Source organism: Prionailurus viverrinus, chromosome B2, assembly GCF_022837055.1.
Source record: "Prionailurus viverrinus isolate Anna chromosome B2, UM_Priviv_1.0, whole genome shotgun sequence".
NCBI classification, from domain to species: Eukaryota; Metazoa; Chordata; class Mammalia; order Carnivora; family Felidae; genus Prionailurus; species Prionailurus viverrinus.
The window spans coordinates 80,920,578-80,942,243 of record NC_062565.1 but is presented as its reverse complement, the minus strand read 5'-3'; the positions used below and the strand labels follow the sequence as shown (position 1 = coordinate 80,942,243).

The 21,666-nt window shown below is 39.0% G+C and overlaps 1 protein-coding gene across 3 annotated transcripts in view; it reads left to right on the top strand.

Annotated features, from left to right (window-relative positions):
• Window positions 1–21,666, top strand: part of BACH2 (BTB domain and CNC homolog 2) — a 355,628-nt gene that overhangs the window by 270,710 nt on the left and 63,252 nt on the right. For all 3 annotated transcript variants that reach the window (XM_047858295.1, XM_047858296.1, XM_047858297.1), the window contains one exon: window positions 5,222–5,476. In XM_047858295.1, the coding sequence (XP_047714251.1) occupies window positions 5,234–5,476 (243 nt within the window). In that variant the 5' untranslated portion in view covers window positions 5,222–5,233. The remainder of the gene's footprint in view (window positions 1–5,221; window positions 5,477–21,666) is intronic.

Sequence of the window (21,666 nt, the reverse complement as noted above, 5' to 3'; positions counted from 1 at the left end):
TTGGAAACCTAAATAACATTTTCAAATAATGTATACATCAAGGAAGAAATCAAAAGGAAAATTAGAAGGCTTTTAAAATTAATGAATATAAAAACATTTCAAAATTTGTGAGATGCTGCTAAAGCATTACTTAGAGTGAAATGTATAGCACTAAAGCTTTTATTAGAAAAGATGAAAGATCTCAGATTAATTATCTCAACTTCCACCTTTGGAAACTAGGAAAAGAAAAGCAAATTAATGGTTAATGAATCTTTGACAAAGAAGGCAAGAATATGCAATGGGAAAAAGTCTCTTCAATAGATGGTATTGGGAAAACTGAACAGCTACATGCAAAAGAATGAAACTGGACCACTTCCTTACACCATACACAAAAATAAACTCAAAATGGATTAAGGACCTCAATTTGAGACGTGAAACCATAAAAATCCTAGAAAAGAGCACAGGCAGTAATTTCTCTGACATCAGCCTTAGCAACATTTTTCTAGATATATCTCCTGAGGCAAGGGAAACAAAAGCAAAAATAATCTATTGGGACTAATCCAAATAAAAGACTTCTGCACAGGAAAAGAAACAGTCAACAACACTAAAAGACAATCTACTGAATAAGAGATATTTTCAAATGACTTATCTGATAAAGGCTTAGTATCTGAAATATATAAAGAACTTATAAAACTCAACGCCCAAAAAACAAATAATCTGATTTAAAAATGGGCCAAAGACACGAACAGACATTTATTGAAAAACATCCAGATAGCCAACAGACATGAAAAGATGCTCAACATCACTCATCATCAGGGAAATGCAAATCAAAACTACAATGGAATAACACCTCACATCGGTCAGAGTGGCTAAAATCAAAAACACAAGAAACAGCAAGTGTTAGGGAGGATGTGGGGAAAAAAAAAAACCCTAATGTACTACTGGTGGGGATGCAAACTGGTATAGCCACTGTGGAAAACAGTATGGAGGTTAGTAAAAAATTTAAAAATACAATTATCATATGGTCCAGTAATTCCACTACTGGGTATTTACTGAAAGAATACTAAAACACTAATTCAAAAGGATATGTGCCCCCCTATGTTTATTGCAGCACTATTTACAATAGCCAAATTATGGAAGCAGCCCAAGTGTCCATTGACAGATGAATGGATAAAGAAGATGTGGTGTGTGTGTGTGATGAAATACTACTCAACCATAAAAAAAAAAATGAAACCTTTCCATTTGCAACAACATGGATGGATCTAGAGAGTATAATGCTAAGTGACATAAGTCAGAGAAAGAAATACCATATGATTTCACTCATATGTGTAATTTAAGAAACAAAACAAATGAATAAAATAAAAAAGAGACAAACCAAAAAACAGATGCCTAACTATAGAGAACAAACTGATGGTTATCAGAGGGGGAATGGGTGAGACAGGTAAAGAGGATTAAGAGTACACTTATCATGATGAGCACTGAGTAATGTATAGAATTGTTGAATAACTATATTTTATACCTGAAACTAATGTAACAGTGTATGTTAACTATACTGGAATTAAAATAAAATTTAAAAAATAATAAATGTAATATAAATAGAAGAGCAAATTAAATCCTAAAGTAAGCAGAAGAAATGATACAACAATGAGAGGAGAAATCAATGTTAGAGAAAACAGAACAATAAAGAAAATCAACTTAACAAAAAACTAGTTCCTTGAATATTGATTCAGTGTATGAACCTCTAGCTGAACTGATCAGAAAAGAAAGGTGACACAAATTCCCAATATCAGAAATGTGAGCATCAATATAGATTCTGATATTAAAAGGAAAATAATGAAATATTATGTACAACTTTTTGATAATGAATATGACAATTTTTTTAATTGAATTTGTAGTTAAAATTCCAGGTCAAGGTGACTTCACAGGTAAATTCTGCCAAATATTTAAGGAAGAAATGATACCAATTCTACAAGAACTCTTCTAGAAAATTAAAGAGGAAGAAATACTTTCCAACTCATTTTGTGAGACCAGCATTACCCTGATTAAAAATATATATGAGAAACCAATACTACACTGTATGTTAACTAAGTTGAATTTAAATAAATTAATTTTTTAAGAAAAAATATATATATGCAAACTACAGATTAATATCCTACTGAGCATAGATGCAAAAATGCTTAGCAAAATGTTAGAAAAATGAATCCAACAATGTATAGCAAGACAAGTACATTAGGGTCAAGTGGAGTTTATTTTAGAGATGTAAGATTGATTTAATACTCAAATCAATCATATTGTTCATATTAACATCTTAAGAAAAACTATGTGATTACTTCAATACATGCAGAAAACACAGTTAACAAAATCCACCATCCATTCCTGATCTTTTTTTTTTAATTTCCAGCAAACTAGGAATTGAAAGAAACTTCCTTAACTTAATAGGGGCGTCTGTGAAGCACCTATAGTTACCATCAAAAATAACAGTGAAAGGACAAAGTGTTCCCCTAACATCAGCAAGGATGTTTGCTCTTACTGCTTCTATTCAACATTGCACTAGAGGTTTTAGACAATGCAGTAAGGCAAGAAAAAGACGTTGAAATCATTCACATTGGAAAGGAAGTAAAATGTCTTCATTCACAGATAACATAATTTTCTATGTAGAAAATCTATGTTATGTACCAAAAAAAAAAAAAAAAGAAAGAAAGAAGCCTATGAGAATTAATAAGTTAGGCAAAGCTGCAGGATATAAGATCAATACACAAAAATCATTTGCATTACTCTATACTAGCAATGAAAAATCATGAATTTAAACTAAAAAGCAAAACTATTTGTAATTGCATTAAAAATATTAGGTATAGGGGTACCTGGGTGGCTCAGTCAGTTAAGCGTCTGACTTCAGCTCAGGTCATGATCTCACATCGGACTCTGTGCTGACAGCTCAGAGCCTGGAGCCTGCTTCAGATTCTGTGTCTCTGTCTCTCTCTGCCCCTCCCCTACTCATGCTCTGTCTCTCTCTATCTCTCAAAAATAAATAAAACATTTAAAAAATTAAAAATATATATATATATATATTAGGTATAAATTAGGTACAGAAGATGTGACCTTGGTTTAAGCCAAGTTTTTTTTTTTAAGATATGACACCAAAGCATGATCCATAAAAGAAAAATTGCTTGATTGGTCTTCTTCAGATGAAGACTTTCTGCTCTTTGAAACACACTATTCAGAGAAAGAAAAGACAAGCTACAGGCTTGGAGAAAGTACTTTCAAATCACATATCTGATAAAGGACTTGTATCCAGAATATATAATGAATGCTCAAAACTCAGTAACAAGGAAACAACCCAATAGAAAATGGGTAAATAATCTGAATAGACATCTCTCCAGAGGAGGTAAATTGATGACAAATAAGCACATGAAAGATGCTCAGCAAATTAAAACCACAAAGAGATATAACAGAATACTTATTAGAATGGCCAAAATTAGAAAGACTGAGTATAACAAGTGGCGACAAGGATGGAACTCTCATACTCTGCTGTTGAAATGCAAAATGATACAACCACTGTATAAAACAGGGACAGTCACTTTTTAATAGACTTACAGGAGCATCTGGGTGGCTCATTGGGTTAAGCAACTGACTTCGGCTCAGGTCATAATCTCTCGGTTTGTGAGTTTGAGCCCTGCATTGGTCTCTGTGCTGTCAGCATGGAGCCTGTTTCTGATCCTCTGACCCCCACCCTTTCTCTCTGCCTCACCCCTGCTCATTGTCTCTCAAATTAAATAAATAAACTTAAAAAAAAGTTAGAGTGACATATACCAAATGATCCATCCATTTTACCCCTAGGAATTTACACAAGAGAAATGAAAGCATGTTCATAAAAAGATTTATACACTAACTCAGAGCAGCTTTGTTTGTAATAGCCCCAAACTGGAAACATCCAAATTTCTGCCAGTAGATGAATGGATAAAAAATTGTGCTGTATCCATACGATGGAATGCTACTCAGCAATAAAGGAACAAATGTTTGATGCATGCAGCAACATGGATGAATTGCAAAATAACTATGCTGAGTCAAAGAAGCCAGACATAAAAGAATATAAGCTGTATGATTCCATTTATATAAGATACAGAAAATGCAAACTAATATATAGTGTCAAAAAGCAAAACTGTTGTTTCAAGGGGGTGGACCACAGAGAGGTGGGAGGGAGGGACTATTCAGGGGCATAAAGAGACTTTTTGGTCGTGAAGGCTATGTTCCCTCTCTTGATCGTGATTAATGGTTTCACGGTTGTGGCTATATGCCAAACTTATCAAACCACCCACTATAAATACATGTAGTTTATTGTGTGTTAAAGTTATTAAAATAAGAATGAAGCCAAAAAGAAAGTAAAACTTTATTGGAATCCATACTAGTAGAAGACATTACTGAAAAACTATGTTATGCGAATTAGCTACAGATACTATTGTTTAAAGTGCATCAGTGGACACTTCTTACAGCAAAGAACCCTTTTGTAAAAGTAATCTTCACTGTGGAATACGTCTTTCTTGTGACTCTTAATGTGGTATATTGTGTTTCCTTCATCAGGATGAATATCCAGTCTGCTGGGATAATGACACACAATTCTTTTCAAGAGATTTTCATGCGCAACAGTAGCATGACGTTCGCTCTGCTTTGTCTTAAAGTGGCAGAGGGCAATTGCAATAGCTGGCCATATCTACACTTTGGAACACATACAGTTTACCTCACTTGTTAAATTGTGTCTTGTGATCAGATACCTATTCTGCTTGGCATCTTAGCCAAATATCAACCTAGGAGCTTACATGTACTTCATCAAGAGAGCATTGCAGATACTTTAAAATGATTCATTTCCCCTTAACACAAAGCTCAATTAATACTTGAATTGGGACTATGCATATGTGGAAGTTCCTCTCCGGTTGGCTAACAAAATCAAAACTACCAAGTTTTAGAGTGCATATGTGTTTTAAATGTTTGGGGTGTTTTATTAAGAGACTTGGCTTTGTTTTCCATAAAGTAAAAGGATCCAGTAAGTGGAAAGTATAAAAGTCAGCTGTTGAATGTGACTTTCCAGATATGTTTTGTGAGCTCCTTATGCTGATCATGAATATGCTAATGGACAATTCTCCCTTTTGCCTAGCTCATGGCAGTGAGACACAGGAACCATGATGTTCTTCTCACCTTCTGTATCCAACTCAGGTAGCTATGCTGACCCAGCCTTTCTTTCTTTCAGGGTGTGAACGGCATGTCTGTGGATGAGAAGCCTGACTCCCCCATGTATGTGTATGAGTCCACAGTCCACTGCACCAACATCCTCCTGGGCCTCAATGACCAACGGAAAAAGGATATTCTCTGTGACGTGACTCTGATCGTGGAAAGGAAGGAGTTCCGGGCCCACCGGGCTGTGCTGGCCGCATGCAGTGAATACTTCTGGCAGGCGCTGGTTGGACAGACGAAAAATGACTTGGTGGTCAGCTTGCCTGAGGAGGTATAGTAGTTTGCTTTGTTTGTGCGGCTGCTCGTGGAGGCTTACTGACTTGTAGACAGTTGTCTAAGTAGGAGCTAGAAGGTGGACCCTGGCCCACATTCCTGCCCAAGGGCTTGATGTCCAAGTCACCAACACTGTTAGGTTTGTGGCGTAGCCAGTTTCTATGTGATGCATTTAAAATCTCAGAGGCATGAATCGGAGCAGAGTGTCTTTCTTGAAGGGAACTGAATGTCACAGTCATTCATAGTTTCTAGTTCACTTACTCTTCAGGTTTTGAGTAGTATAGCCAAAGTTTGTTACAGTCCTGGATGTGCGATCTGAGTCACTGGGACTTGTGGCTATGATTTTTCTCTTTCAGATGGTTGAAGGAGCACTTGATTTCCCTTGAGAGTAAAAGAATGAAAGTATTCACAGCGCATTCCTTGCTTGGGGGAAAAGTTAAAGGAGTCAGTAATTTTCACAGTTAATATAGTAGGATTCTAAGAAGTGTAAACTTGCTTTTCTCACCATTGTTGAAAATACCCTACTCATGTTTCTTAATTACTTCAGTGAGCACAGTTATGTCTGTACTTTAGGGACACTAGTAGCTGGACTCATTCTGTTAAGAGTTGACATTCATTCAGCTGGACAGCCTAAGCTGGACGAACTCAAAAGATGGGCTTCATAATGACAGAATATTAAATTGGTCACCCTTCAAACTGTGGATACAATTCCTCTATTTCTATAGTCTTTTTTTTTTTAATTTTTTTTGTGGGAGTAATTTGGACATAGTCCAACTGATTCCCCCTGTTGTTTTTTTTTTGATTCCCCCTGTTGTTGTTTTTTTTATGTTTATTTGTTTTTGAGAGAGAGGGAGAGAGAGCACACGCACACATGCGCAAGTGGAGGAGGGGCAGAGAGAGAGAAAGAGACAGAGAATCCAAAGCAGGCTCCATGCTGTCAGTGCACAGCATGACGTGGGGCTTGAACCCACAAACAATGAGATCATGACCTGAGCCGAAGTTGGTCACTCAACCAGCTGAGCCACCCAAGGACCCCCCTTCATTTACATGGGACGAAGGGTAACACTGAGCAGCCTTACACTTTGTGTTCAGGTCCAGAATCTTTCCTTGTGCATCTACACAGTGTGTAACACTAGGGCCAGGCTGTGCACTGCACAATTTCCCAAGGTACAACTCAAATCCACAGCGTATGCGAACAGAGCTCCAGGGTTGCGCAGTGACCCACAGCAACTCATCAGCTTTTCACAGCAACTCTGAAAGAAGCCAGAGACCCTATGACCCTGATGTGAGGTGCTAATGAGTAAAACTAGCATTAAATCCCAGGGCTCACAAATCCAAATGCCTCCAGAGGCCTGGAAAATAATATAAATAAATAAAAGCAGGTTGTGTATAAGACACTAGGAAGCAGTGGAGCAAGCACCTGCTCCACAGAAAGGCATCCAAATTCAACATAAGAAACAAATATGCAAACAAGTCATGGAGGCTTGGAGGGGAGGGTGGTCACCAGATCCAGTCCCTTGTTAAACATCTGCTGTTAACCCTGCAGAGCAGGAGAGTGGCCAGCTAATAGCAAGGATTGCACAAGCGCTCAACATTTTCACATTAGTATTCTTTTTTATGTACCCACATGAAAGGCTCCAGTATCACTCTTCACACCCCTAAGAAATCTTAAGTAGAAAGATCCCAATACTAGAAGCAAAAGGACAAATTGGTAATTGGGACTGGTGTAGGGAGGGAAGTTTATGTACCAAGTAATGGAGGAAGGCCAAGGAATGGTGTGATCCTGAGCTGGAGTTTCCTCATCCAGGTCATTTGGGTGAACACTTAACCTGTCATTAGGTGAGACGATAAACATAAAATTTCTCAGCATGGTCTCTATCCCATAGTAGGCATTCATCAAATGTCAGACTCTTTTTTCTCTAGATGGGCACCAAGAATGCCTTGCAATTTATTCCAACTCTGGACTTCCTGCAAATATTTGGGAAACTTCCAGTTATCCAGAATGGTCTTGGGGAGAAGGTGTGGCTTATAGTTTATTTATTATCTGTATCTTTTTGAGAGCTACTTCATTTATGTTTTTTACTGATTTTCAAAAAAAGGTTATATTAAAGGGGCACCTGGGTGGCTCAGTCAGTTGAGTGTCCGACTTCGGCTCAGGTCATGATCTCACGGTCCGTGAGTTTGAGCCCCACGTCGGGCTCTGTGCTAACAGCTCAGAGCCTGGAGCCTGCTTCAGATTCTGTGTCTCCCTCTCTCTCTGACCCTCCCCCGTTCATGCTCTGTCTCTCCCTGTCTCAAAAATAAATAAACGTTAAAAAAATTTTTTTAAAGAAAAAGGTTATATTAAAATATATTTATAAATGAAAATCATATTTTATGTAATTTAGTCTCTCTTCATTGACAGCCCCATCTCGAGACTTCCTTGACTGTGCCCAAAAGCCCTGGCCTGCCCCTGGTTAGCTGTGGGATCCTGATCCAGTCACTTAACCTCTCTGAGCTCCGGTTTCTACCTATAAAAACTCCTCACACTCTGAAATCCTTGAGTTATTTATCATATTACAATAACAAGACAGTAAAATTTAAAGGAAATCAGGATATAAATGCATATGGCATAACTAAGTTTCTTTAGATCAAATCCCTGATAATCACTTATTTCCTTGGTATTAGGGACTCTTTAAAGCAAGAGGTACATTATATAGACATCACACAAAAATCTGCTGTTTGGCCTTTTTGATTGTTTGTATTCCAGCTAAGTGGGAATTTGCTATGTGTTGATTTTCTTTCTTCTTAGTCATGAAAATGATCACTGTTTCTACATTATCTGCATTTCCAAACCATTAAAACCTTCTGGTTGCTCATGTACCTGAAACCTTCAGATATAACTAGATTTTTTTTTCCTTCCTATGAAACATGGATTCATATTGTCAGTAACCCAGCTTTGAGTATCTTGCTGATAGGGCAGGCAAGCCAGCCACAGTTGGCATTTTCCTTTGTGGGTCTATAATTGTTCCTAACGCCTCCTTCCAAAAGAGCCCGCTCCCTCTGCTCAGAGCACCCTCCTGTGGCCCCAAGTGCTAAGCATTGTTTTTCTTCCCTATGTGCACACTGAAATGTCCTTGCAGGCTCTATAGTCATTGTCCACTTGGTTCAGTGAATGACTTTAGAATTTGAATTAAGTAGCGAATAAGCAAACATTCCAAACATTACCTTGGAAAGTAGTTGCTTGGAACTAATTGGCATTTGGTTCATATAACGTAAGAAAAAACATTTGAGGGGCACCTGGGTGGCTCAGTCAGTTAAACATCCAACTTCGTCTCAAGTCATGATCTCATGGTTCGTGGGTTCGTGCCCCACATCAGGCTCTGTGCTGACAGCTCAGAGCGTGGAGCCTGCTTCAGATTCTGCGACTCTTTCTCTCTCTGCCCCTCCTGCTCATGCTCTGTCTCTTTCTGTCAAAAGTAAATAAACACTAAAAAAATTTTTTTTTGTTAGCTCCTTGGAAATTTTTAAACCTCATCATAATCCTGTCCCCAAGTTCAAATCAACTTCTGGTCTGTCCCAGCCTTGTTCACACTCGGCCCACCTTACACTTCCTGACCAGCCAGCCTCTGTGCTTCTCAGGGACCCCTCATGGCCATGCCTGAAAGCTCTTTTTTGGACTACAAAACTTCCAGATACATACTGCTGCCCCTCCCTCTCCTCTACATGGTCAGTCTAGGTCAAAGCCAGCTCTGGTCTCTGGTTGTCCAGTTGTGCAGTTCTACCCCAAAAACGTGACTCCTGATGGGCAATGTGATTACCAGCAAATTAGAGCCACTCACAGTGCCCAGTATAGCCTCTAAAATAAAACGGTGAGAAACAAAAATAGAGGTCTCCTTCTGGAAGTCAAGAAGTAATTGAAATGTCTTGCTCTTCTCTTTTTCTTTTCTGTTTTTTTTTTTTTTTTCTAAAAATGGAATGACAGATAGTCCCTAGAGTTTACATGACTTGAGTGTTGGCTCCCTTTTGAAAAACACACCCAAGAATGTGTATCAGCAAATAGTAGAACATAAGGCATTGTACTTAGTACTTTAGTTAAATAATAAAACAGATCATTTAATTTATAATTAGTAAGTGTATTTTGTGCTTACAGATGAAGAGAAAGTGGTCGATGTGCCAAGCATTGCAAGGCCATTACTCCACTGCTCATTAGTATTAAAGCTGGCTCAACAAACACCTCCTTAGCTGTAGTCCTGGAGACCATTTTGGGCTGGATGCCAACCATGCTGGATGGCATCACAGTCATGAAGTTCAGTCTTATGGCATGTCAAGTACAGAGGGCAGGGATGGGGTGTGCTTCCTGGGAAGACATGGAACCCACTGTGGGTTTGCATATCAACCCTGCCCTTATGGGGCTGCTTGGCTCCCTCCCAGAATGCCAGAGGAAGAGCGGCTGTTAAGAGGTTATTGCCAAGGTCTATTATCAAAAAGTCAAAAGGTAACAAGTATGGGTGAGGATGTGGAGAAAAGAGAACCCTTTTGCACTGCTGGTGGAAATGTAAATTGGTGCAGCCACTGTGGAAGATAGGATGGAGTTTCCTCAAAACACTAAAAATAGAACTACAATGTGATCCAGCAATCCCACTTTTGGATATATATCTTAAAGAAATATAATCACTATCTCGAGGAGATATCTGCACTCCCATGTTCACTGCAGCATTATTCACAACAGTCAAGATGTGAAAACAACTTGTCTATTGACAGATGACTGGATAAAGAGAAGGTGGTATGCATGTGTCTTATTCAGTCTCAAAAAGGAAAGAAATCCTGCTGTTTGCCACAACATGAGTAAACCTGGAGGACATTATGCTAAGTGAAAGCCAGACATAGAAAGACAAATATTGCAGGATCTCACTATATGTGGCATCTAAAAAAAAAAAAAAAGTCAAAGGATAGTTAACAGAGAGTAAATGGTGGTTATCAGAAGCTTGGGGAGGTGGGAGGGAAAAAGTGGAAATATTGATCAAACGGTACAGACTTTCAGTTATAAGATGAGTAAGTTCTGGAAACCTAATATATAGCATGGTGACCAGTTAATAATAATGTATTATATAATTGAAATTTGCTAAGATAATAGATCTCAATTGTTCTCACTACACACATACACACACACAAATGATAAGCATGCGAGGTGACAGATATGTTAATTAGCTTGATTATGGTGATCATTTCACAGTGTGTATGTGTGTGTATAAATGTCACATTATATACCTTAAGTATATATAATTTTTATTTGTAAAAAAATAAATAAATATTTTTAAAACAAGGGGAGGAAAAAAGGTTATTGCCAAAACGCCACCACTTTTCTTTGGGTTTACTACCCATGGTGTTTTTCACTCTCTAGAGAAGAGGAAAGGTTCATGCAGAGAATAGCTATTGGGTAGGGGTCAGTATGCCCTTTCAGGCAGACCATATGCTTTCCTAGGTATAAGTATATCTCAGACTTTGGTTCATTCACTTTCCATCTCTGTCTTTTGCCTTCTCTCTCTTTCACTTCTCTCTCTCTCTCTCTCTCTCTCTCTCTCTGTCTCTCTCTCTCTCTCTCTCAGTCTCTCTCTCTTCCCCCCCCCCCCCCATCTCCCTCCCTCTCAACATTTTAGGGCAGATCTCATTTTTTTCAGGGCTAAACAAAAAGGAAAACTGACCCAGAAGGATTCTGAAGCAAAGGTATTTGTTGTTAAGTCTTAACCACAGGGCACAATAAAGAATGTTCTTGCAGTAGTATTGCCTAGTACAGAGAACAATAAGGAAACTATGGAATCTTCTTGTCTGAAAGTTTTTAGAGGAGATGAAAGCTGTTAATGTATCTGGGATGGCTTAGGTCCAGTCTTTTAAAGAAGCAATAAGATAGTCATGATTATCTTTGGACAGTCTTTTCAGTGTGTAATACTACAGAAAGTATTTAACACTATAGCACAGGATGTCAACAGCATTCTTAGTCTGACTGTAACTTTGGGGGAGGTGAGAATTGATGGGAAACAGTAATTGAGGTATGTGACCAGGATAAGAAGAATAAAACACTCACCCACCCCAGAGCACGGAGCCAGCCCTATAGCCTCACCCCATTCACTACCTGGACAAACCTCTGAAGAAGAGTAATAGGAAAAGTTTTAGATTTAAGCAACATCAGCCCTGAGGATCTGGAAAAACCACAGTCTGAACCTTTTCACTAACTTCATGTAAGGTCTTTACCAAACCAGTCAGCCTCTTTGGACTTCTGTTTCCACACTCATCTTTTCATTCATTGAACAAATATTTATCAGGGCCCTATTATTTACCAGGAAGCACTGTTCTAGCTATTGAGTAAACTTAGTGAACAAAACTGAGTTTATATTCCAGTGAGGGAGAAGGAAAAAAGACGGAAAATAAGTAAATATAATATGTACTTGGGTAGATACTATTAAGGAAAATAAAACAGAAGGATGTTAAGGAGTGTCAGAGCACTGCAATTTTAAATATAGTGGCCAACAATGACATTGCAATAGCATTGCATTACGACAGATGGTAGCCACACTTGTGGTGAACGTAGTATAGTGTATGAACTTGTTGAATCATCATGTTGTACACCTGAAACTAATGTAACATTGTGTGTCAACTATACTCAATAAGTAGATAGATAAATAGGTAGGTGGGTAAGTAGACAGATAGATAGATAGATAGATAGATAGATAGATAGATAGATAAAGATGGTCAAAAAAGGAATTTTTTAGAGGGGATGACTTTGAGTAAAGACTTGAAGGAGGTGAGAGAGCCAGCCATGCTGACATCTGGGTGATCTAGACAGAAGGAATAGCAAGGGAAGGGCCCAGAGGCTGGAATGGGCTTGGCATGATTTACATAAAGTAACAGAATAAGCAAGTGGTAGAGTGGAAGGAGGCCTGTCCAGTAACAGTGCCAGGCTGTGCACCTCTTAGATACATCACCTTTTCTTGGAATGAGTTGGGAGGCCATTGGAGGGTTTCACAGGAGATCACCCTGACTGCTATATGAATATAGATTAAAAGAGAGGGCAAAGGCAAAAGCAAGATGCTAAGGCAACAACCCAGGCACAACACATTGGCTTAAATCAGACTGATACTAGTAGTGATGATCCATGTCAGATCCTGGTGATATTTTTAAGGAAGAGATAATGGGATTCCCTTAGAGAATGGATATAGGATGGAAAGAAAAGAAAGGAGTTAAAGATAACTCCAAGGTTTGGGGTTTGAACTGTTGAAAGAATGGAGTTGCCATTAACTGGAATTGGTGAAGACTGGAAGGAGTAGGTTTCAAGTGGTAGGAATGGGAATAGGAGTTCTGTTCCATACACATTAAGTTTGAGATGTGTGTTAACATCAAAGTAGAGATGTCTAGTATACGGTAGGATATCATGGTTGGAATTCATGGGACAACTCCAGCCTAGACATAGAAGTTTTAATACGAGATTATTGGTGATATTGAAAGCCACAAGACAAAATACAATCACCAAGGGAACCAGTGTAGATAGGGAAGGAAAAACAAAGACGTACCAGGATTGAGCCTTGGGGCTTTCTAGAATCAAGAAGTCAGAGAGAGAAAGAGGAGTCAGCATAGTAGACCAGAAGGAATAAGCATTAAGATAGAAGGAAAAGCAGACATATATAGTATGCTGGAAGCCAGATAAAGAAAGCATTTCAAGGAGGAGAGAGTAATCAACTTTGTCAAATGATGCCAATAGTCAGCTAAGATGAAGGCTGAAAATTGACCACCTAGCAGTCTGGAAGCCATTTATGATTTCATTGAGCATTTTGAGGGAACAGAGGGATCAAAATCCAATGTGATTATGTTCTGAAGAGAATTGGAAGAGAGGAATTTGAAAAAGCTAGTGCAGGCTACATTTTTTAGGCCTTTCTAGTTATAGGGAGCAGAGAAATGGGCCAGCAGCTGGAGGTAAATGGTGTCGAAGGCTTTATTTGGGGTGTGTGTGTGTGTGTGTGTGTGTGTTTTAAGTAGGAAGGAATCCCAGCATGTTTGCACTCTGCGGTAAAGATGATCAGTCAATTTTCCTTTCTTTCCCGGATGCATAGGAAGACCAAATTTACAATCAGGAGTGCTATGTAACTACATGCAGCGAAAGAAATATGAGTAGAAGTCATGGGTGCCTTCTGGTCTGAGACAGTTAAAAGTAGGTATGAGTTCTTCATGTTCTTTCCCATCCATTTAACTGGTGTCAAAGAACTCTAAGAACGCCAAGATGTTGGAACTGCAGCCCAGATCCCTGAGTCACTGTTGGAGAAGATCCATCTGACTCAAATCAGACTCTGACGTGAATGAGAAATAAACCCTTATGTTAAGTCATTAAGATTTGGTGTTTGTTTCCTCAGCAGAGCCTAGCCCATCCTAATTAATATTTGGGCTGATGGGAATGTTGCAAAAGAGAGAAAACTTAATAATAAAGGCCAATTGCTAAACAGATGCCCTTAGGTACTTTAAAGAGGATGGGAGCTACCGACCAAGTGGGCAGACTCAACTTAGCAAGGCACATCCTTACCTGAAAATGATGAAGTTGAACTGAATGATCTCTGAAGTCTGACAGAATACATCCTACTAGTCAGAAAGAGAGGAGAGATGTTTGGATTGAAAGGTAGAGAAAGGCCATGGGAGTCACACCAGTCGGGAAAAGGAAGAACCGTAGAATTTCACCAAGAGGAACGAGCTCACTTCTCATACTCACCTTCATGAATTCTCGGACTTTTCAGAAATGATATTACAACAGTTCACAGAAGATGACAGTTAAGAGCTGTAGAACCCCAGGGCTGTTTGATAGCCTGGAACACAAGCAAATCGCAGAAGATTCAGATTATTGCTCTCCGTTTCAGAAGGTCTTGGGATTTTTAAAAAAACAGTTGCATTTCATGACCTCGATTTCAACATGAGTTTGTAGGGAGTAATGATACTGGTTACCAGCTTGACTTGTGGGGCTGCTGTTCAGATTAATGAAATGTGGTATGTTACACTTCTTGGAAGGATGGTGCTATATAAACAGGAGGTGTTGTTATTCCCATAAAAGGAAAGCAGAGTCTTCTCTGATGAAATGGCTCTTACCTCAGAATCCTCATTAAAAGCTGTGGTGCAATTTTCCAAGTTGCGTTAGTGAGACTTGGCAGCAGATGAAAAAAAAAAGCAAATAAATAATAAGTCAAAATATTCCAGGTAACTACTTGCTGGCAAGTAAGAAGTTTTCAAGTCCCAGAATCATGCTGATAATTTTGAAATGCCTGAAGGCAGAACTTATTTATAGTAACGTAAAGGTGACTTCCAGCCCTGAAATCTGGGCCTCAGTCTCAAATGGGGGTGTAATAAAGCAAAGCCATGAAAAGAAGAGCTAATACTATTGTGATTCCATCTCCAAAGGCTGCTCAATGGTGCTGATACAGAGGGAGGGAAATCTGGTGTGAAAATAGCCACAGCAATAGCTAATTTTAAAACTGAAATGCATAAGCTGTTTCCAAACCTCTTACATTTTTTAAATCCTGAGGCCAGTAAGTCCTATTTAAAGAAACTTAGCAGAATCGTGCTCCTATTTTGGCATAGTAGAAGGAGTTGAGTTGACAAAAACTAAGACATATTTAAAAATTATTTTTAAGTGACCTGATTTCAAAGCCAGTTTAAGGATTCTTTTCACTCTACCTATTTATTGCTATATGAGATGACCGCAGTAGTTAACATTTTTTAATGGATTCAAACAAAGCCTCTGACAGTAAAGTTGTTTGCATTACATTTTATAAAATTGTTACCCGCATACCTATTCGTTTTAAAACTCTTCTGTATATATGAATTAAATGTCCCTTACGATTCTTTCTTTCCCCTATTATGGAGTCTCTTAGCTATTTCAATTAAAATTAATAATAGCTTTAAAGACAAAGTTCAGAGCTGTAAAGTTCCTCACTTGATCAGTAATCATAACTATTATTTTGTCATATTTAATCATAGAACCTGAGCCTTTAACAGGGTTCTTAATTAAACTTTTAATTCATGATAAGAAGTTAAATAGCACTTGGGAGAGTTTTTAAAAATTATTTCCACTTCCCATCCAGATTACCAAAAAAAAAAAAAAAGTGTGCTAGAGAAACACAATGGCAGTCAGCCAAGGGTATTGTAGGTCATGCCAACATGAGCTGGCAGCAGGCCATTGTCCAATTAGCATGGCTTCATCGTTGCAGAGTAAATCACTCTTGAGGAGATGGTTGAGTCACTCATGATGTAGTGGTACTTCACTTGAGCCAGTTCTTCTTAGAATAGGTTTCTTGTTCACTGTTATTACCTGCCCTGCTTTGCCAATAAAAGCACAGGACCATTTAGGCTGAAAGCCGAACGGAAGAGAAACATCGATTATGTATCTTGTTTCTCTTTGCTTCCTGAAAACTGAGATTGCAATTAAAACAGTGAAATCATGGTGTGTTTTTTAAATGAGTTACAAGAAAATATAGTTTCTATACCAAAATACTCAGAGTTGGGATCCAAGAGTCAGTTTTTATTCTGTCTTTTCTTTGGCAGCTTTAACACTTGGCACAAATTGGAGGATATCAGTAAAGTTACCTAATAATCTTAATGGATTCACATTCCATTCAAAAACTTGGAATGTCACCAAACTGCTTCAGGTTGCAGCTGTATTGTTGGGGTGTCCGTGACATTTCTGTTGGGTGTGCAGTTGTACAAGCAGACGCTTTTGAAAGACACCCTTCTTAGGGTGAGAACACCTGGATTCTTGGTTGGACACGCTGTAAACCAGGACATTGATTCAGGAATTTCTTAATAAAATGGATCAGATCCAGGCATTGGAGTGGTGTGTGGATGTCAATAGAAAAAAGCTGCCCTTAGAAGCACAAAGAAAGTGAAATAAAATTGTTGGCAGTAATCAGTTAATACCTTATGTTTACATTCTTGTTTGTTTTGGTTTTTAACCAAATCACAGGCTAGATGGAGGGTTGGGTTGTTTTTGCTTTCAAGAGTGGAGCAGCTAAATAATGGCACTTTTGGTTTCCTGATATTTCAGAAGTGTTCTTTTTCCTATTAACTTGGTGCATATAGTAAAATTTATCACTTTGACATAGACTCCTAAAATATGTTGACAGTCTCTCTAACCGACATTGGCACCAACTCCAAGCTAGCTGATGATTCAGTGAGCTTTACTGTCTGAGATGGACTTCTGTGTGCAGCCTGGCAAAGACTGTGTGTGAAAAAGTTAATGCATTCAGCACCCTGGGTGGGACGGAGCCAGGCCTCCAACGTGAGCACATTTTTTGACTGACTGGCAGCAAAAAGAAATACCGGCAGCTGTTCTCAAGCAAGCCAAAAAGTTGGCCCAGGGGTTAAAAAAAAAAAAAAAAAAAAAAAATGCTGGGATTTAGCCAACAAAAGATTCCTGTGTTTAGAAGAAAATCAAAGGAAGGATACAGAAGGTCACAATTACAGTTGAAGTAACAACTATTTCATTTCATCTTCTGCTTTCTAAAGGAGAGTATTAAATATTATTGCTACTCATTTTTTCTGATTCATTATTTCTGAGTCTTCATTCTTGTTCTATAGATTTCTCTTTTAATTCTTTATTTGCAAAAGCAGATGACAAGTTAGTCTTCCTAAAGACAGTGTAGAGGTGATACCATTCACGGAGGTGGCACCAGCAGCCAGAACGGAGTAGGGCAGAGCGGGTTTCTGGGAGCAGCGGCCACACACATGTTCGCTGGGCCATGTTAAGTGACATGGATTGCAGTGGAATTACGTGTGCAAAGTCACTTCAGAGATCTGTCCAGAGAGGCCTCTGACACCCCCCAACGTATCTATTACTTTTGTCTTATTAGTTACAAAAAGAGAAGGCTAGGGAGAACAGACAAGTTACTAAAAGACAGGATGCTTAAGGGTCTTGCCTCGTGCCCAGTAAGTAGCACGAGGGCCGTTTTCATGTCTGCACAGCCCTTCTTCCTTCCAAGTAGACACCGTAGACTGTGTGAGAATTTTCTTTCTCCCTAAAGAAGCTGTAGTAGCCCAGGAATTGAACTGTGACCTACGACAGGAAGGCAGGAAGATCAGGAATGTAGAACACCAGGATTTAGGGTAAGAGCTTCAGAGTTTGGGGAAACCGGTAGGGTACTAAAAGATGCTTGAAGCACACATTTTGTAACTCTGCAGATTTTGGGGGTGAGTTAAATCCATCAGATTTACAAGATGCTCATAGAGAGAACTGCGATGACCTTTCAAAGTTCTGTTTAACAAAGGATCTTCGTGCCACCTAAAGGCTGTTACAGTAAATGTTGACCAGATGTTCTCACTCACAGAACAGAAGAAATAGTATCCCTGCTACATGTGAGGGATTTCAGCTATATTAAAGGACAGCGTAAGATGCAAGACACTGGAATAAGGTACAAAGAAATACAGAATTACCTTCAGAGGAGTTGGGGTGTGTTTGTGTGGTGTGTTTAAAGCAGATATTCAAAACGACAGGGTGGCTTAAGTAAAACGGTTCATAGAAGCAGAGAAGGGAACACATGACCCTTTCATAGGCCGCTTCTTTGGGGGCTTAAGTTAAAAATGTTAAGCAAGATCATTTCCTTCAAAGAGCTTTAATATAGTTGAAGAATCAAGATAAAACCATAGAAATCAGGGGCGCCTGGGTGGCTCAGTCAGTTAAGCATCTGACTCTTGATTTTGGCTCAGGTTGTGATCTCATGGTTGTGAGATTGAGCCCCATGTCAGGCACTGTGCCGGGCACGGAGCCTGCTTAAGATTCTCTCTCTCTCCCTCTGCCTCTCCACTACTCATGCACACACACACACTCTCTCTCTCAAAAATTTTTTTTATTTTATTTTTTTTTAATTTACATCCAAATTAGTTAGCATATAGTGCAACAATGATTTCAGGGGTAGATTCCTTAATGCCTCTTACCCGTTTAGCCCATCCCCCTTCCCACAACCCCTCCAGTAACCCTCTGTTTGTTCTCCATATTTAAGAGTCTCTTATGTTTTGTCCCCCTCCCTGTTTTTATATTATTTTTGCTTCCCTTCCCTTATGTTCATCTGTTTTGTATCTTAAAGTCCTCATATGAGTGAAGTCATACGATATTTGTCTTTCTCTGACTAATTTCGCTTAGCATAATACCCTCTAGTTCCATCCATGTAGTTGCAAATGGAAAATTTTTTTTTAATTAAAATTTTTAGGGGCACCTGGGTGGCTCACTCGGTTGAGCATCCAACCTCAGCTCAGGTCATGATCTCGCTGTCTGGTCCATGAGTTCAAGTCCCACATCGGGCTCTGTGCTGATGGCTCAGAGCCTGGAGCCTGCTTCAGATTCTGTGTCTCCCTCTCTCTCTGCCCCTCCACCACTCACACTCTGTCTCTCAAAAATAAATAAACATTAGATAGATAGATAGATAGATAGATAATAAAAGTGCCAGTGCTGTCCCCCAGGCTTTCTGGTCCCTTCTGTCCAGCTCAGGGATCTGCATTCTCCTAAGAAACTAAAGTCCTTAACTTGGGCTGAACAAACTTATGCTCATGGTCTCAATGGTTAAATGAAAATCAACCAAATCAATAAATAAAAAGAGTTGATTTCTTCTCATTCTTTCTTATTAAAAGTTTAAGACCTTTTTTCATATTTAAATTTACCTTGATCATTGAAACCTACCGATGCCCTCGCCTTCCTGTCTGTGTTTTAGAGTGACATCTCTGGAAATTACTAGCGTTATCTTAAATGGAAATAGCTCAGATGTTTTCCAAGTCTCTAACCCTAGCATCCCCAGAAAGAGAAGGAAAGTCTCACCATGTAGTTAAATCTTGAGCAGCTCTGAAAGAAGGAGAGGATGTGGGGAGTGTCTCCTCTCCTTTCCTGTCAGCTGGTGTACAAGTACTGAAACTGAAGAAAAGGAGAGTCTTTTCATAGGCATTTTCCAACATGTATAAGTATCTATAAAGGTATCCTTTGGGAGGTCACTCAATAACCTTAGTATTTACATCAGGCTCTGGTTGTACACAGATTATGTCCAGGTAGTTGCTTCTTCCAGGATATGTCAAAATGTTTGGAGATAAGGACATGTCTTTATATTAATCAGACGGATGATGACGTTTTGCAAAACCAATCAGTAAAAGGCTTCTTTCATCTTCAACTGGGCTTTATTAAAATTAAGAACACATCACGAAGTCACCGCCTGACCCTGAGAAGGCTAGGCCCCTGGGTGCCCCTAGAACCTCCACTGTTTTCATTCCTCTCCACATTTCCCTTGTGTCAGGGGGGCTGCTCACGGGGGCCCAGCAGCAATAAGATAGTTCCCTTCCCCACGTCAAGCCCAAAATCTGGAAGAATACAACTGATACGTGTATGATTGAAACTTCAGAAGAGTGAGTCAGAATAGAAAGTGATGCTCTAATGGATCTGCACCTGGAAGGCTCACACTGGTGTTTAAAACAACTTTTACCTAACAGGCAAACTGATACCTACTCTGTGGCCAACAGAATGCTGGTCCTTCCCTACTTCCTCCTCAGAGACCTCCAGAAATGTCTCTTTTTTAAAGTTTTTTTTTAAGTGATTTTTTTCTTAAATCAATCTTTAGTTTGTTTACATGGGAGGTCTATAGTAATTAACTCTTCTTATTTTGAATATTTATTTATTTGAGAGAGAGAGAGAGAGAGAGAGAGCGAGCACAAGTGGGGGAGGTGCAGTGAGAGAGTGGGAGACACAGAATCTGAAGCAAGCTCCAGGCTCTGAGCTGTCAGCACAGAGACCAACGCAGGGCTTGAACACATGAACCTGAGATCATGACCTGAGCCAAAATCAGACACTTAACCGACTGAGCCACCCAGGTGCCCCAGTGTTTGACTCTTCTAATACCCATGTATTAGCTCAGGCTGCCATAACAAAATACCACAGATTGGGTGGCTTAAACAGAAGTTTATTTTCTCACAGTTCTGGAGGCTGGAGGCTCGTAGGAGGCCACCTTCTCACTGTATCCTCATGTGGCCTTTCCTCTGTGCGCAGAGAGAAAGCACTGGTGTCCCTTCTTATAAGGACACCATTTTTATGAGATCAAGTCCTCACCTTATGACATCATTTAACCTTAATTATCTCCTTAAAGACCCCATCTCCGAATACAGTCACATTAGGGATTAGGCCTTCAAACTGTGGATTTGGTGGAGGATGTAATTCAGTCCTTAACAATCCACTAAAAAATGATGGATTTGTACAAATACAAAACAACACACACACAAGATTATCCACAGGTGTACAACCACATAACCACGTACTAGGCAGTCATGAGAAAGAAAAAAAGAAGACCTCCATGAACTGATAAGGAGTAATTTCCAGAATATATTTTAGAAACCAAAATAAGATGCAAAAGAGAACATACAGTACATATAGAATTATTCCTTTTGTACAAGAAAAAAATGGAAAATAAGAATATGTATTTATAATGTACAGAAGTGTATGTATAACTCAGAAGTATATACACACATACACACTTGCATATTTTGTGAAAAGAAGAAGAAAAGAAAAATAAGGAATTATGAAAAAGGTAACCTATAGGAAGGGGGTGAAAACAGAGTAAAAGTTTTGGGATGGAAAGACTCTCTGAGTGTGTATTTTTATTTGATATTGACTTTTGAACCATTTAAATGTTTTACATAGTTGGGGTACCTGGGTGACTCAGTTGGTTAAACATCCAACTTGAGCTCAGGTCATGATCTCTCCATTTGTGGGTTTGAGCTCCATGTCAGGCTCTGTGCTGACAGCTCAGAACCTGGAGCCTACATTTGGATTCTGTGTCTCCCCCTCTCTCTCTGCCCCTCCCCCACTCGTGCTCGCTCTCTCTCTCTCAAAAATAAATAAACATTAAAAAATCCCCCCAAAAATAAATGTTTTACATAGTCAAAAAATTTAAATTTAGACAAAAAGATGAAAAGCTGCAAACCTAAAAATTTTAAAGAAATAGAAAAAATGAACTCACTGTATATTAAATTGGTTAGTTAACCACATAGACTAAAAGAATAAGTTATATTAAGTTTTACATCTGGTCCTATGACTAGACATTCTCTGTGGGACATTCTTCAAGACAGTTGGACTGAACTTTTTAAAAACACCACTGTCACAATAGACAAAAATGATGAGGGACTGTCCCAGATGAATGCAATATGTGACCTTTG